This window comes from Euprymna scolopes, chromosome 22, assembly GCF_053919585.1.
Source record: "Euprymna scolopes isolate OS-2025 chromosome 22, ASM5391958v1, whole genome shotgun sequence".
Taxonomy (NCBI): Eukaryota; Metazoa; Mollusca; class Cephalopoda; order Sepiida; family Sepiolidae; genus Euprymna; species Euprymna scolopes.
In genome coordinates this window covers 36989729-37008439 of record NC_136503.1, presented here as the reverse complement: position 1 = coordinate 37008439, position 18711 = coordinate 36989729, and the positions used below count along the sequence as shown (strand labels likewise).

The 18711-nt window shown below is 34.2% G+C and overlaps 1 protein-coding gene across 5 annotated transcripts in view; it reads left to right on the top strand.

The window, feature by feature from the left end:
• Positions 1-18711, top strand: part of LOC145243970 (V-type proton ATPase subunit H-like) — a 212229-nt gene that overhangs the window by 122723 nt on the left and 70795 nt on the right. The window contains exon 1 of one of the 5 annotated variants that reach the window (XM_080107104.1): positions 11126-11491. The exons of the other annotated variants lie outside the window; for them this stretch is intronic. Within the exon in view, the coding sequence (XP_079963230.1) occupies positions 11428-11491 (64 nt within the window). The 5' untranslated portion in view covers positions 11126-11427. Of the gene's footprint in view, positions 1-11125; positions 11492-18711 lie in introns of those variants that run through there. 5 annotated transcript variants of the gene reach the window in all.

Below are 18711 nucleotides of genomic sequence, written 5' to 3'. Positions count from 1 at the left end.
GAATCCTGAACAGAAGCGTGTGCTCCATCCCAACTATTATCAATGGACCTGAGGTAATCTCGTCAGCATCAGACAAAGCCAAACTCTTTGTCAAGAACTTTGCAGCTAATTCTACCCTTTGCGACCAAGACCGCCAACCCCCAATATTTCCTCCTGTATCAGAAAACACGCTATGTGATATACGTATATCTGTACGTGATGTTGCGAAGCTAATAAAAAACCTTGATTCGAGTAAAGCAACTGGCCCGGATGGTATTCCAATTATAGTACTCAAAAAACTTCAACCTGAACTAGCGCCCATACTTACAAAACTGTTTAAACATTGTCTTAAGGAGAATAGTTTCCCATCTCCCTGGAAAATCTCATCAGTATGCCCTGTATTTAAGAATTCAGGTGATCGCTCATCCCCCTCTCAGTACAGGCCAATAAGTCTCCTGTGCGTCATGAGTAAGTTGCTAGAATCTGTGTTAAATACAGAAGTAATCAACCATCTCAACAAAAATAACCTTCTTAGTGACACTCAATATGGTTTCCGTTCTGCTAGATCTACAGCAGATGTCCTTACAGTTATATCGCATAGGATTAGCAAATCTCTCGACAGTCGCAATCTTTCTAGGGCAATTGCTCTTGACATATCTAAAGCCTTTGATAGGGTATGGCATAAAGGTTTACTTCATAAGATCGCTAGCTATGGTATAGCTGGAAAAGTCTTCTCAATTATTAAATCATTTCTTTCTGATAGGTTCATAAGAGTAGTAGTTGAGGGGCAAAAATCAGAAGCTCACAGTATTAATGCCGGTGTCCCTCAGGGATCCATCCTGGGCCCAACTCTTTTCCTGATCTACATTAATGATCTTTCAAATCATATCCTTACATCATTTGTAGACATTTATGCTGACGACACTACCATTTATGGTACCACATCTAAGACAGTAAACGACCAAGTTCTCTCCAATTCTCTCTCCTCTGATCTTGAGCACGTAGTACAATGGGGTAAAGAATGGCTGGTTACTTTTAATGCATCTAAAACCAAGCTTCTCTCTTTACATCATCAACATTCTGATCCACATCTGACATCAATTGAAATGAATGGCTCTCGTCTTCAGGAGGCCTCAAGTTTTGACAAACTTCTTGGCTTGACCATTACTCCTGATCTTAAATGGAACACGTACATCAAATCTGTTGCCAAGGCCGCTGGAAAAATGGTGGGATCTTTCTATCGATCCGGTAGATATCTCACTGCTGATGCTATTCTCTATCTATATAAGAGCCAGGTACGTCCAAGGATGGAATACTGTTGCCACATCTGGGCAGGAGCTGCTAGAAAGGACTTGGCCTGCCTTGATAGAGTTCAAAATAGACTTCGTAGCCTCGTAGGAGATGTCCTTTTCTCCTCCTTGCAACCTCTATCTCACAGAAGAGATGTTGCGAGTTTGTCTCTGATGTATCGTTATTTTCATGGAAAGTGTTCAACTGAGCTTCAATCTATGGTCCCCCCTCGCCAAACTTTCACAACAAACACTCGTCTAGCTGTAAACACTATCAATAATTTCCCCCACTCTTTATCTGTGCCTAAACCTAAACGTAGATTCCATGAACAAAGCTTCTTTCTTAGAACTGCATGCCTGTGGAATTGTCTTCCGTTTTCCTGCTTTCCGGCTGACTACAATATGGTTGTGTTCAAGTCTAAAGTAAATAAGTTCTTGATGAGCCGTTCCATATAAGTTATCAAATTTACCAAATTTTCATTACTAATGATTACTATATTGACCAATTTCTACTGTACACTCTTTAACCCTTATCCTTGAGTGGCCTCTTGGCCTTGATAATGTGGTGATGCCTTTGTAAAAAAAAAACAAAAAAAACAAACTATGTTTTTTTTTTTTTTAGTATTTTTAAGATGGTCTCCCACTGTAATTTTTTTCAGAAGAAAAAAGAGCAGCACTCTTAAAAAGCATTTCCTTCATCAGCCTTCAGACTAATTTTAAATCCAGTGCAATGGAGTGATAATACAAATATATATATATATATAAACTACTTAATATACGAAAGTATAAATATATGTGTAAACTAAGTATTTACTTCAAAAGTGCTCAATACGTAGGTAGAGCATAAGCCTGAAGAGTCCTAGAGTGGATGAAACGTGGAATAGTCAGTGTAGCTTAATCGCCATATATATTTTATAACTTACTATATATATATATATATACATATAACAAAAAAATATGAAAAATGGGTTGAGAAAGGAAAAATTGCTTTGAGGAAGAAATGAACAACACGTTTATTTAAAGTAAACGAACTAGAATTTATTTTGTGAAGAAACACATGAAAGAAAAGGGTACCACACGCATTTAGTTGGGCGAAAGGAAAGTCTATTGTCGTAGAGAGAGAAAGTCAATCCAGTTTTGTGTGCGTCTCTCGCTGTTAGCTGGTGAGAAGGAAAGTCTATTGTAGTATAGAGAGAGAGAGAAAAAGTGAGAAAAAGTGAATCAAGGCCATGGAGATAGAAAACATGTAAGGTGTACGTACTGTAAGTTCACTTGCCTTCACACATACAGTAGCAGGGGACGTGATGTGCGTGGCCGCGCGCGCCTCCCAAAAGGGAGGCAGCTGGTTCGTTGAACCGTTCAGCTCGGAAGCTGGTCTGAAAAGGGCTGGAAACAGCTTGTCTCTTGCTTTTATAGTTGTTTCCAGTGGTCTTTTGCGCATGTGTGTATTTCCTTTGAAAGGGGAAGTGACGTTGCCCATGTGTGCATACGTGTGCGCGTATGTGAGTACATGCGTGTATGTTAGCGTGTGTGTGTATACACATGAATGTGAATGCATATACACGAACGTGAATATATGTACGTGTGTGGACGTGCGCGTGTATGTTTGTGTGTGCGTATGTATATGACAAGTAATATAGCTTGAGATGTGAACGCATGTTTTTGTGTGAGACTAGAAAAGGCTACCACAATGTTTTATTTACCAAAATAAAAAAGGTAAATTGAATAGCAATAGAGATCGTAAATTAGGATCGTCCGGAGTAAGAATAAACATTTCGCAAGGTTGAAATTCTTGTATCCTTGAGGTAGGATGATGCACCTCAGGTTGATTCGAGTTGTATACATGGAATCTGATGCTGGAAACAGATAACCAGACGTTGAAACTGGTAGATAAACATTAGTGGGCACTGGAAACTAAACGTCACTGGGCATTGGAACAAGTAGCTAGACATCAGTGAGCACTGGGTGGATAGCTGGACGTCAGTGGGTACTGAAGCTAGTAGCTGGAACCATAGGAGTGAGCTCGAGCTGCTGCATGAAGGTAGCTGGAGACTGCTAAAGTCACTGGAAGCTGCAGGAAGCTGGGGGGCTGCAGGCGTGAAGTGGACGCTGCCAGAGTCACTGGAAGATTCAGGAGTGGGCTGGAGACTGCTGGAATTGCTGGAAGCTGTAGGAGTGAACTGGAGAAGGGAGTCACAGAAGGCAGAGTGTAGCAAAGTGTAAACTGTGTATCACATGTAGGTAGTTTGTTGTAGTTAGTCCTGAAAAGGGCTGTTTGAACTACTGCTACTATTGTTGCTGAGTCCCTTGACTACTGGGCTTGACTGTCTTGAGAGGTCACGTCAAAATCGGGATTTAGGAGTTTCCTAGCTCCCTAGTCATATTGAGGTTTATTTAGTTCTCTTTCACTACAAGAACTGTGACACCCACATTGAAAAGTGGAATAGAGAAATCATCGCCCCCAAGGAGGGGCACTCTAACTTGCAAAGTTTACAAGTATTTCATTAATGTAGGTGGGCGAAAACAAATAGTAAAAATAGGTGTTAATAAGATCCTCCCAACCCTTTCTAAATAATAGACCATCCACTGTTTTCTGGCTTGTATGGAACCGAAAACAAGCAGGTCAATCTGTGATTGGAATTAAATTTAAATGAAAAAGAAAAAACGGCAAGTTAGGGAATAAGTAATGTCTTTTCAAGATGAATGCAATTTTGGGGGGGGGTAGGGAAGAAAAGAAAAATTAGAGAGTGGTCATCTTGGAGGTTTCCTTTTGGGAGAAGGGTGTTCCATTCACTTGACCAGCTCTCGGTTTATGAAATAGTGTTGATGTTACAGGAATGGTGTTGATCAATAAACTAATGACTATAATTAATTCTCAACCGGATTACTTACAGTCAAAAGTATTTTAGGTTTCATTGAATGCATTGATATTAATTTCGGTTTTAAATTAGAAGTTTGTTGTTTTTGTTTAGTTGTGAAAAGTAAAGTTTTATGTTTTTTTTTCTTTGTGATCAAAACAAATGGAAGTCATCAGCAGCAGCTCATGAAATGTCTACCAACAAGCATATTCGAGCTAAAAATGTGACCGGAGCATTTCCTTGGCATCTTGCAGTTCATCTATATTCCAACTGCAGTATGACAGGTTAATTTCTTTTTTAGTCTGTCAAGCAATTCTTCAACCACAAAGTGACGTCAACACTTCAACCATCATTGGAGAAACCAGGCATCCAATATCAATGTTCCTGCAATTTTGGCAACTGAACCAACCAGTAATAAATTGCAATTCTTGTCACTTTGCACATTAATGTGTTTGCCTTTGTGCTCAAGACCAATCACCATAAATCAACCTCTGTAAAATCTTGTTAAATCTAGGCGATTATCCTGAATCCCTCATTTAGAATGGAAAATGTCGTTTCTACTGCGTTTACTTAGACATTAGGAATTTGGCAGTCATGTAATATAGTTAACAACCAAGAAAAAAAAAATATATATAGCAAACTATTTTTACCAAAATAATAGACCAAAATTCATTTTTCTACCGATCTGTATAATTTTACAGTGTGGAAACTGATTGTAACATTTTTTTTTGTCTCTAAATATGCTATCGTTACTTTCACTTAGCAAAACATGAGCCAATTAAAATGACGGTGCTAGTGCAGAGAGTGATCTGCGCTATTTTTAAAATCGCATTTACAAGTTTAATTAAAGTTTTATGATATGTTTTTTTATTCAATTGTAAGGTTGAAGTATAGAATAGGTACAAAACACACTCCCCTCCTCATGTTAAGAATGGCTTTTTAAATAATAACGTTATTATATGGAAAAATGCGCGCATGAAAAGTAATATTCTTAAGATTTTATTAAACCTGGAAAAGTAAAGGACAAGAAATTCAACCTGGAAAAGTAAAGAACAAGATATTCTAGTAAAGTAAAAAATAAGAATTTTTTAGACTTAAAATATTGCAGCTAAAAATAAAATTTGAATATTGATAAATATTTTATTTATTATTTGCATATGTTGTTGTTTATTGTTGAGTTAGAAAGGGTGTCAGTCGCTGGATTGAACTTATTTCCCCCCTATTATTTGCATATATTTATGTAGTGAAAATTGTTTGAATAAAATTAATTCATTAGTTAGCAGTAGATGGAATTAATAATTTTATAATTTACATAAAAATTAATAATTTTATTATATCATAATTAGGATCATTTAATTCATTAATTAAACAACAACATATGCAAATAATAAATAAAATATTTATCAATATTCAAATTTTATTTTTAGCTGCAATATTTAAAGTCTAAAAAATTCTTATTTTTTACTTTAGTAGAATATCTTGTTCTTTACTTTTCCAGGTTGAATTTCTTGTCCTTTACTTTTCCAGGTTTAATAAAATCTTAAGAATATTACTTTTCATGCGTGCATTTTTCCATATAATCCATGATTTTTCCAGGCATTGCTATTGTATTAATATATAAATTTATAATATTTATTAATGATTGTCAAAAAACATTTTCATGCGCGCATTTTTCCATATAATATATATATATATATATATATATATACAACCCCTCCCTTCTTTATATGTAGGTACAAATATGCTCAGAAACTGAGCAAATATATTGTATTGTGGGGGGTGTAGATAAAACAAACAAACAAACAAACAAACAAACAAACAAACAAAAACAATTGCGCACGTATCTGATTTTAAGATTGAAAATGCGAATTTTGAATGTGTCTTATTTTTTATCTTTTGTGTTTTGAAGTGTGAAATTCGTTAATAAAAAATTATGTATTTTCATTATTTTTGCGAAAAACACTGCTTTTATTTTGAAAAATAAATTAACTTTCTTTTAATGAGTCCAATATTGCTAATATGCCATTAAATAGGAAATGCTTTGAAGAATCGATACCAACAAAGAAAAAAAAATCAATAAAAACTGCGCATTTTACTTATTTGTCTTTTTGCATTTTTTGTTTTTTCATTTTCCATTTTTCTTTTTCTTGTATTATTTTGAAGTTCATTTTTTTTTCAATTCTTCTTCATTTAATTGATTACCCACCTCATAATTACTTCCATTATTACTATTCTCAGGCCCTGGATTTAACTCAATATCCATTGTCATCGACATTTAAAGTGACGTCTGCTTTTATCCTTTTTTTTTAATTTACCTTTAAAAAAAAATCTCCTTCAGACGATTTTTTTTCTTTTTTTTTTGTAAATAAATATATATTTATTATCATTATTATTCCAAGTTCGTTGTGAATATCATATATATAAATACACGCAAAGAAAAATACAGGAATAATCGACAATGTTGTCTGTTTTTCTAAAAAAAAATATTTCTCTTTCATTCCCTGAACGAATGAGATAAATGAATAATAAAATAAAAATTCAACAATCTTTAAACTATTTTCAGTATTTCCGAGTCAGTTTAAATAAAGTTGTGTTGTTTTTTCTTTCATTTCTTCTAATAAAATAAAATAAAAGCTAAACCTTTTATTTTATCCAAGTTTCATTGTCATCGACATTTAAAGTGACGTCTGCTTTTATCCTTTTTTTTTTAAATTTACCTTTAAAAATCTTTAAACTATTTTCAGTATTTCCAAGTCAGTTTAAATAAAGTTGTGTTGTTTTTTCTTTCATTTCTTCTACTAAAATAAAATAAAAACTAAACCTTTTATTTTATCCATTTTTTTTTCTGGCTTCTTCTGATTGTCTCTGCCACTCTCACTAGTATTTTCTTCTTTTTAGTCTTTTAAGTTCACATGTATTATTCGACTTATTTACTTCCAAAACTAGGCAAGCAGGTTCACTGCTGCTGATGATAATATGGACAAGACACGATCTCACAACAGCAGCTCTAAGAGTAGTAGTTATAATAATAACTTGGAACTGGCGAATTATTAGCATATTTAATAGTTCGATTTTCATCGGTTTTTAATTTAAAAAAAAAACCATTACATGGGATTGAACCTAAAATCTTTCCCCCAATCCCGGCTCTATACCCGTTACGGTAACATATAACATTTTCCATTTAATTTCGAATCACAGTAGTTGTTATGAAATGACTACATTTTTCATCAAATGTGATCACGAAAAATTTGAGTTCATTCAAAGAATATGTATATCATAGAATTCACTAATATTTTTAATCGATAAATTCACCATTTTTTGCAATAAAATCATAAGGAGAGTTAAAAAAAAAATTAGTTATTAAAAAAAAGTTCGGTTTTTTAATTATAAAAAAAACCAATACACGGGATTGAACCTAAAATCTTTCCACCAACCCCCGGTACTCTAACCGTTACGCTAACATGTCATATTGGCAAAATCGCAGTAAAAAATATTTATATAGAAAAAAAAGTTATGCAAAATAAAAAAAAAGCGTTAGTCACTTATGTATGTATTACTCTCCTGTTTGTGAACCCACATATTTTGTTGTAACTTTTTTTCTACTGAACCAATTTTCGAAATTTTTTTTCAAAATGTAGCTAATGAGGTGTTCTATCCAACTATATAACCTGTTTGAAATTTGGTTGCGAACGGAATTAGTGGTGGGGGTTTGAATGTGTCTCGATTCATTCAATTTCGGACTTAAGCATATATTCAACCACTACCATGGTTGAATGATTATTTACGTCCGGAGCACTCTCTGTGCTAGTACCAAAATGACAATCAAATTTGTTTGGAGGTAGTCGCTACTTTCAAGTTTAAAAGATATTGAAAAATAAATGGCTTACCCTATCACTAACCCTAAGTCCGGGGTTGCTTATCTGACCTTTTTTTAAAGGAATGAAACAACAACAACAACAACAACAACAGATGGGCCGGCCATATTGGATTCTTACCAGCTCCTAACAACAGATATAGATGGAATTTTTTTATTTTATTTTTTTTTATTACATTTTCACCCCAAACAAGGCACATTGCCACTTTGGTGTAGGGGGCTACTATCAGGGGCAGCAACTGCTGGGGCACTATGTTGGGATTTGGGCAGCAAGATGTCGGTTCATGTTACACTTGAACTTCTGCATGTCAGTACAGTTAGGGAAGCAGGGACCTGGAATGGAATTCCAGAGTCTAGCGGTTCTGGGGAAGAAACTACTGAAGTAGAAAGATCTTTTACATCTAGGGATCTCTACTGTATGGGGGTGGGATTTAGCTGCCTGTCGGGTTTGTCGAGAGTGTCTACGTCGTGGGGGCACAAGTGTCTGCAGTTCGTCAGAGCATTCACCATTAAAATACTTGTAGAACAGGCAGAGGGATGCAACGTTTCGTCGGTGGGACAGAGGCTGAAGCTTAGATGCCAGTTCAGGGCCTATCAGATTGGCAACTCTCTTTTGAACCTTGTCTAGGAGCGAGAGACTAGCAGCAGATGCACCAGTCCAAATGTGACAACAATACTCCATACATGGGCGAATGGTGGCCTAATAGAGGTACAGGATACTTTCAGGTGTCAGTAGTTTTCTAGCACGGTAGAGAGAGCCTACCTTTTTCGCAGCGGCCCTGGCAATGTTTTCAATATAATTGTTCCAACTCAGGTTTCCTGTGAACGTTAGGCCAAGCAGTTTGAAAGATGTACTCTCAGACAGGGAGTCACTGGCCATTGCTATTGGTGGCAGAGAAGGTTTCTTGTAATTATTGAAGGAAACCAGTTTAGTCTTGGCAGCATTGAATGTGACCATCCATTTATGTCCCCATTCCACTACAGATTGGAGGTCATCCTCTAGTGTTTTTGCCATTTTTTTAGTTATGTGTTCATTTGTTTTCTTGTCATGCCTGTTATAGAGCATGGTGTCATCAGCATATATACCCATCTCAGAGGCAGTTTTGTCGGGGAGGTCATTAATAAATATTAGGAACAATAGAGGCCCAAGGATAAACCTCTGAGGCACTCCCGCATTTATATCATACTGTTTAGATGTACGACCGTCGAGGACAACCTGGATTTTTCTCTTATCTAAGAAGGATTTAATTATGTTAAGTATTCTACCAGTGATACCGTATGATTTAATTTTCCTGAGGAGACCCTCATGCCATACCCTGTCAAAAGCCTTAGATATATTTAAATAAAACAAAAAATTTAAACAGTTTCAGGAATTTAAAACTATGCATGTAGGTAAAAATTAAATTTTTATTGCGTTTTGTAAAACTTATTTGTTGTATTTTTTATTTTTTTATTTTTCCCTGCATGAATGTCGGGATTTCAGTTATATCCACTCTAAATTAATTATACAATGAAAGTGTAATAATAGCAAAATAACAATGTACCGAAATAAATATTGTATTAAAATAATACTTTTTTGAAATTGTAAACGTAGTAATCTTTCTGTTAAAATGATTATTTTATAATCACAAAAACTAATAAAAAACTACAACAATAACAACAAAAAACGATGCCGCCTATATTCCTGAATTCTACATTATATGTTTTTTTTTTCTAAAAACGTTGAATAAATAAAAAGATGGTGATGGTGGGTACGGATATTTTATTATTTTCTTTTCTTCTTCTTCTTCTTCTTCTTCTTCTTCTTCTTCTTCTTCTTCTTCTTCTTCTTCTTCTTCTTCACAGATGAAAAATCGAAAAGAAACAATAGATACAAATAACTTTTATCAAACGCAATAAAATTCAATTTGATTTCTTTTACCGACTTGCAATTTTAAATTTCTGAAACTGTCTTAAAATAATAATGAGACTATGCAAAGAACGGTAATGCTGAAAACAGCTGAAATATTAAGGAAAATACTCGAGTGCAGAAACTAATCGACATGAGCGACAAACGCTAATCGGGCATATAGAAACTGCAGCAGCACTGCAGCAGAAGTAAAACAAAAAGATGCAACCAAGAAAATTGGAACCGCAAAATTTTATATCCCCCCCCCCCAAAAAAAAAAACTGTAGAGTCAGCATCGACTGGTATCATACTAACTAGTCGAATGGTCAAGGAGGATGAAAAAACCGAAGGAGGAAAATATTAACCATCTCCACTGGATGGGTGCGAAGTGGACTGAGACCTTTGGGAGGCTCAGGCTCAGGCTCACTGCCACCCAAATTCCAATGATCACGAATGGTCATTGCCAGTGAGAAGTCAATAGCAGGCGATTGTTGGGATAACGCAAATTCATTTGCAAATGTTATCGTAAGAGGTGGAGAGTGCTGGAAATCTGGGGAGACTTGTTATCACTCAGACTCCAGGGAACCACCGGTTGTTGCCAGTGAGTGATCTCTGGTGATGACCTGTGTGAGAACTAATGAGTACAAATGATAATAATTTCTTTGGTGCTTATGCACTTACGTTACCGTGCTATTTTTAAAAATATTTTTTTCAAGTTAAATTCAAGTTTCACGATATTTAAATTCAGTTGTTAGGTTACAAAACACCATCCCCTCCCCATTTTAACAATAGCTTTCAAAATAATAACGCCCTTATTTCAGCACGGTAACATAAGTGCATAAGTACCATATTTTTAAAAGTTCAACACTAAGTAAATGTATGTCTTCCATTGTAGTAAAGTTTAGTAGGGTATTAACCCCCCTCTAATAAAAAAAACATTTGAACGGGTACAAAATGTGCCATCAGTAACACTCGTTATTTTTCCCCAGAAAAGGCAACTGAGGCATTAAACCTATCCTCAATTCAAAGATCTCTGGGATAGACTAGAACATATATAAACATTGGTCTACCCAGAAGATCTGAAGACTTGGAAAGTTTGTAGGAGCTAGGGCGATGAAAGTAAAAGAATAGTTTAATGTTTGTTTACAAATCAGCTGACCATCAAAGGGAGATAAGCCGTTCGCAAATTGTTTCAAGTATGCGCAGTTACTTGCTCTTTGTTAATGTTTATAATGATAATGATGGCTGAAAACCAAATCATTTAGTATCCAGAAATTATTTATGCGATTAAAAAAATATTTATGCCGAAAAATCAAAGCATTATATATTTATTATCTGTATCATATACACCCACACCTTTAAAGAGTGAATGTTTCTGTATTGTTGCGGGACAGTTCAAATTTATATCCGGGTCATCGGTCACATGATTAGAGGAGCAGAAATCTTGTTTGGTCTTCTCTGTTAATTGTCGTAAATGTTATGATATTTTTATTGTTAGAAAGGGCGATCTAAAACAAAACGATTGTAAAATAAATAAATATGTCTAGTCTAAAGGGACAGGAAATTGGGAGTGTAATCTCCAATATAGAAGACTTGGAAAAAGGTAAGGCCTGCATTTATTAAATTTGGTATCAGTTTGTGTGTGGGAGGATGATGTTTATTTTACATTGTGTAACTTGTCGTAGACTTTGGCCTCCCCCCGCCTTCTAAAAATAATTGATTCATTACTTAGTTTTTTTTTTTTTTTTAATATTTATTTATCTTATACTTGACCTTTTGAGAATGAAATTTAAATAATTGTAAAAAAAAAAAAAAAAAAGAAAAAAAACACACTTAATACTTATAATATTCTTTCGCCTTTGAAATGATCTGGTCATGAAATAATTGGTGCTAATGCACTTACTGATCCACGCTATTTTTAAAATCGTACTTCTAAGTTTAATTAAAGTTTAATGTTGTTTTTTTATTCAATTGTAAGGTTAAAGTACAGATTAGGTACAAAACACTCTCCCCTCCCCATGTTAAGAATGGCTTTTTAAATAATAACGTTATTATTTCAGCACGGATAAATAAGGGCATATGGGTACCAAATAATTAATATGAATATTTTCAATGCCCCAAATTACATTTTCAGACGAATAAGATTATTCTGTTTTTAAACTCGAATAATTACATTGCAATTTAAAATGTAAGAAACAAAATAATTTCCTTTGCCTTTTGGTTAGGATTAAAGTGTAGGATCTATTCATATCATATTCTATCCACATATAATCTTTTCTGGGTGCTAGTGCAGTGACTGCAGTGCACTTACTGATCCGCGCTATTTTTTTAAAAATCGTATTACCAAGTTAAAGTTTTATATGTTTTTTTTTATTCAATTGTAAGGTTAAAGTATAGAATAGTTACTAAACACCCTCCCCCATGTTAAGAATGGCTTTTTAAATAATGACGTTATTATTTCAGAGCAGGGATCAAGTGCACTGCACTGCACTAGTGCCCTTTTCTGTTCTCGGTCGCAGGATGAGAGATCCTTCTAGATCGAGACAATTTTAATTTTTGTTCCAATCCAGATTAATCCTTTTCGAGGAGCTTGATTTTCCCCGCATCACAAAAAAGGTTATTTTTTGTTGTTGTTGTTTTACGACCTGCCTCTGCGTAGTATAACCCCCCTCCAGTTACCCCATGTTAAGAATGGCTTTCGGAATAACCCCCCCCCCACCTGCATTCGAGGTTGGGAGGTGTTTATTCCGAAAGCCGTTCTTAACATGGGGAGATTGGGGTGTTTATAATATTCTGGGGCACGTCGTAAAAACTTACCCCCAAAAGCCCTTGCGCCTAAATATCTGGGTACTTATGCAAAGTACGGATCGTACTATTTTTGATATAAGATTTTCAAGTTAAATTTAATATTTACGGTATCTTTTTGTTTATTGAATTGTTAGAGGAAAATACAGAAATGTTGCTCCCCCCCCAAAAAAAAACTTCCATGTTATGAATGGGTTTGTTAATAGTGAGGTTATTATTTCAGTACGATCCGTATTCTGCATAAGTACTTATAAGTACTTAAATCTGCTCTTGTGGAGAGGTATTATGAACAAAGGGTACTAGTGCACTTATTGATCCGTGTTGAAATAATAACGTTATTATTTAGAAAGCCATTCTTAACATGGGGAGGGTTTTGTATCTATTCTGTGCTTTTACCTTACAATTTAATAAAAATGGATATCTTAAAACTTTAATTAAACTTGAAAATACTATTAAAAAAAAAAAAGCGCGGATCAATAAGTGTGCACTACTAGTACCGAACAAAGTAACACATTATTAAATATTAAACTTTTAAAGGCACTTCTGCAGTTTAATATTCTCAAGCAAATTTGGAAAATGAATCTTAACCTGGGGGAGAGGGTGGGAGTTTAACTCTTACGTTACGCGGACGGAACTCTTCTAAGCTGAAAGCAATGAATTTGCTTGTAGATGTGAAGAAACGGTATTGGTGCCAGATCAAATTTAATATCGATTCTGTTTTTTTTTTTTTTTTTTTTTTTCTTGGTTTAATATTAGAAAGAAATCAACTCAATTATGGAGATGGGGGGGGGTATTTTTGGTACTTGTATTGTTTAGTCAAGGCATTAAAAAAAATGAAAATATCGAAAAAAGGTTATATTGCACGTATCCATTATGGAACGAAGTTCTCCGAAAAAAAATTTCACTTAATTTCATCAAGTAGTTTTACAGCGAAAAAAACAATTATGATACCGAGCAAATTAAAGATGGGGAGGGAGTGTCTGTGCTTTAACTGGAGTTATCTCCCGTGGCGTTTATAAAATTCAAACAAAATCCAAGATGTCTGCCTTCAACGCGCTCTCATAAAAACGTATTTTTCTGCTGTAAAAAAAAATAAAATAAAACTACTCGATCAAATTAAATGAAATTTTTTTTCAGAGATCTTCAGTCCAAAACCGATACGTACAATATAACCTTTTTTCGATATTTTCATTTTTTAATGTCTTGACTAAACTGTACAAGTACCGTATTTTTAAGTTCCTCTAAATCTTAAGAAACACATACTGAAGGTGACGATAGGTCCAAATTAAAAACTTGGTAGAAAAAATATGCAAACAAAAATACTTCCTGTCACTCTTAAATTATTTATGAATATATTTAAATTGCAATGTAAATTGATGATTGTTAAGATAGTCGACAGATCGATTTTTTTAATATGTGGATTTAAACAAAAACAACAGTACTTAATTGCCATGTCGAAAATAGTAATATGTCCCAAAATTACGAAAATTCATCATAGTCAAAAGAATTTTTTATGAAAAATTGAGGGGAAATGGCATTTTTCCTAGATGTGAACACCTTGAAGATTGCGAACACATGGGAATACTTATCTCAGTTTTGTGGCAATGTAATAATGGCTGACGTTTTGTTTTAGCTGATAGCGATAGACTTTTTTTTTTTTACTAAAACACACAATAGCAGTTATTCTACTTGATGCATTTTTGTAATTTTTTGGATATATTACTATTTTCAACGTGACAATAAGTACTTTCGTTTTTGCTTAAAACGACATATTTAAAAAATCCATCTGTTGACTCTCTCTTAACAAGCACCTGTAAATTTAAACTAATCAATCGAATAATCCTTCTTTAGAATGGTGTCTTTTTGAAAAAAGAATTTGAAAAGCTGAAATTATAAGTAACAATACTCTTTTCCAAACCGGTGTATGTATAGGTGCTAGTCTTATTTTATAGCTGCTACATATATCGTAATGGTATATTTTCAAACTATTCGCTTTTCTGTCTTAACTTGGATTATTCAGATTACTGTTCTCATCCTGGTTGTTATACTCCAAACGTTTCGGCCGATATAACCTCCGACTTTCTTCACGTGTGTATTCTCGAAATTGTGAATAGGAACCCGTTATTTAATCCACTGGGCTAGCTTTTTATCATTCTGCCTGTCATGACGCACTTGAAGAAGGTTGGAGGTAATCTCGGTCGAAACGCTTTTAGAATAACATCCAATATGAGAATCGTAGTCTAAATGTTATCATTCCTCGCCTGAATATTTTTGCTTTTCTTTTAAGTACTCTCTTTAAAAAAACAAATTGTCGCCTTTCTTTACACGACTATGCGAGTTCGAGGTCAAGCTTAAAATAATAACAGTAAACAAAAGCATAACTTGGTCGTGAGACTGCGTACTGTCGCCTGACAACGTAAGGATGGGTAAAAGTTTGTGCCTTACGTCTTCATTGTGAGAAATTCTACAATTATAAGCACAGCCCCTCCTTGGTTGATTGGCCACCCACTGTTTTTCCCTAGACCAATCAGATTGGTTGAGATTTTAACCACCAAACGTTGGGTTTGGCGGGTTTTTGATTGCCTTTTTTCTTTTCAGTCAGTTCCAGACAGGCAGCTGCGGAGGAAAGATGGAACTCAATTCTTTCATCAGAGGCATTTGGGCGCCTCTACTCTTTGTCTCCTTGAGACTTTATTTTTGAAGCTTTAATGATTAGGCTAAGTTATTATTATACATGTCTCTCAGAGACTTTTTAAGGTCAAAATTATTGACCTGCCTTTAATTACTTTTCCTTCAATTGAACATTCTTTATGAACTGTGATGTGGACTCTAGTTGAGAGTTGAATCTATCATCAGAATGCATCATACCAACCCCTTTAAACGGCCAAAGATTTCGCCGATCTTCGAACAGTGTTGAACCCGAATACCAGTTCCTGATGAAGATAAGACTATTACCTTTCGAGGTGTTACCAGCTCTACTCAGAGACAAATTAGGCATTTCCTTTTTTTGCAACGAAGAACGAATAAAATTTGTGTTGAATTTTAGAAGTATGCTTTGTTGTAATTGTTAGTTTTTTGCCATTGTCTTGGAGCAAAAACAGGTGAGAAGATAATTTCTCATGCTGTTTTTTTTTTTTTTTTGCAAAAAAGGAATTACTTTAAACTTGTAGTTTATTGCTAAATAATTTGTTACACTTACAGATTAAATGTATGATAACCTTTCAAACTTTTGTTTGCACGGCAACCAAGAAGGCTAACCTGCTTGCCAGTCGGTTTGCCTCAAACTCCACATTGAACCCAGTAAACCACTCCCTCCCTGACTTTCCTTTGTGGACAGATGCCACACTAGATGATCTGAAAATCACTCCTTCTCAGGTGCATGGTATCATAAAAACTTAGCACCTCGAAAGCATGTGGACTTGATCGCATCCCAGCTGTGCTATTAAAAAAAAATGTTCTGCCAAGGTTGCTCCAGTTCTCTCCAAACTTTACAACAAATGCCTTAACAAATCTTGCTTTCCTGACTGCTAGAAAACTGCTTCTGTAGTACCAGTTTTCTAGAATTCTGGCGAAAGATCTGACCCATTAAATTGTTGCTCAATTAGCCTCCTCCCGCTTTTCGCCAAAATATTTGAGTCAATAATTAATCAAGCTCTAGTCCATCATCTTACAGCTGCTAAACTTCTGATCGACAATCAATATGATTTAGGCAAGCCCGTTCCACAGTAGATATCCTAACTGTAATCTCTGAATGTATATACCGTTCACTGGATAAAGCAGGGGAGATAGTGGTAGCTCTAGATATATCTAAGGCTTTTGACAGGGTATGGCACGATGGTCTTCTAAAGAAAATCAAATCATATGGTATCACTGGAAGAATACGTAATTAAATCCTTCTTAATTAAGAGAAGAATCCAGGTTGCCCTCGACGGTCGTACATCTAAACAATATAATATAAATGCGGGAGTACCTCAGGGGTCTATCCTTGGACCTTTATTATTCCTAATATTCATAAATGACCTCCCTGATAAAATTCTCTCTGAGATGAGTATTGCTGATGACACCACACTCTATAACAGGCATGAGGGGAAAACAAATGAACACATATCTAGAGAAATGGCAGAAACACGAGATGAAGACATCCAATCTGTAGTGGAATGGGGTCAAAAATGGATGGTCACATTCAATGCTGCCAACATTAAGCTTGTTTCCTTCAATAATTACAAGAAACCTTCTCTACCACCAATAGCATTGGCGAAAGACACATTACCTGAAAGTACTTCCTTTAAACTTCTCGGCCTAACATTTACAGGGAACATGAATTGGAACAAATACATTGAGAGCATTGCCAAGACTGCTGCAAAAAAGGTGGGTTCTCTTTACCGTGCTAGAAAGTTACTTACTCCTGAAAGTATCCTGTACCGCTATAAGGCCACCATTCGCTCATGTATGGAGTACTGTTGTCACATTTGGGCTGGTGCATCTGCTACTTGTCTCTCATTCCTAGACAGAGTTCAGAAGAGAGTCGCGAACTTGATTGGTCCTGAATTGTCATCTAGGCTCCAACCTCTGTCTCATCGATAAAATGTTTCATCCCTCTGCCTGCTCTACAAGTACTTTAATGGTGAATGCTCTGATTAACTACAATGAATGCAAAATGAGTTTCTACTGAAATTATTGCCAAACGGTGTGACTTTCACCTTTTCTGTGACTTTAACCTAGATATTCTAAAATTATATCAGTTCTAAATTAAACTATGACGATTGGTCAAGCGATATGTACTTAATTAAATGGCAATAGGTGATATTGTGTATTTACTCACCCAAACTATTCAGAAGTAAACGGTGTTAATTTAAGAACCATGCTAATATTATGTGCCTTTTACTAATTTTCAATTCATTTATTATATGTGAAAAATTCATATACATATTTTTAAACTATGTTAACATTCATTTTCTTTTCTATTTATTTAACCATACATTCAATTTAATTATTTCGGTAAAATTGAATAATAGCTTATTCACTTCCGTGAAAAAAAAAAAAAGAAGTTCGTCTCAGAGTTGATTTAAGAATGAAAACACAGAACTGGAGTTGAAAAATGAAACAAAATAACATAATTATTTTAAAGTGTGTGTTTAAGTGTTTTGAAGTCCCAAGATTAAAATTAGTAAATAAATAAAAATAAAAATACTGACAAAATACTGTCAGAAATCCACAGAAACTTGAAAAAGAATGAAAATACTTTTTTGGGTTATTTTTGAATTAAATCCATAGAATAACTGTAACGGTATGATTCATCTGGTGGATTTCCATAAGTTTTTTTACTCCCCCCCCCCGACTTATTTTTAATTATTTTAGTTTTTCCATGCGAACCTGAATAAAATTCAAAAAGAAACCATCACATAAATTGAAAAATGAAACTAAATGAATAAAATAGTAAATAGAAAATTTTTAAAAATGAAAAAAAAAAAAAACAAAAACAAAAAAAAACAAACAAAAAAACAATATTTCATTTCATTTTTCATTTCCGGTTGGATATTTGGATTTCTTGCTATTTCGTTCGTGATGATTCGGACCGAATCACTACGAAAGTCACTTTTATGAAAATGTTTCTGTAAATAAATACATTTAAAAAAAATATTTATTAAAAAAATCAGTTTACGGATATTCTTATTTATTATATTATAGGTACGGGCAAAATGAATGCCAATGCTCAAAATGTATAAATATTTTGACTCCTCCCTTTACTTAAAAATTCACCAAAAATCAGGAAATTAACCAATTTTAATGAAATTTTTAATATTTATAAAATAATGATCACGGAATATATGAAACTCATTATTTTTATTTAAATTTTTGTGGAAATGTATTATTTTGTTTAAACAAAAATACCTTTACTAAAGTTATGGTTTTCAGTAGCAAATAAAAAAAAAAAATGAATGAATTTATTTTTGCTTTTTTGATGAAAATAAAGCATCGTAAATTATAACAATTAAAAAAAAATTAATTTTTACAGGA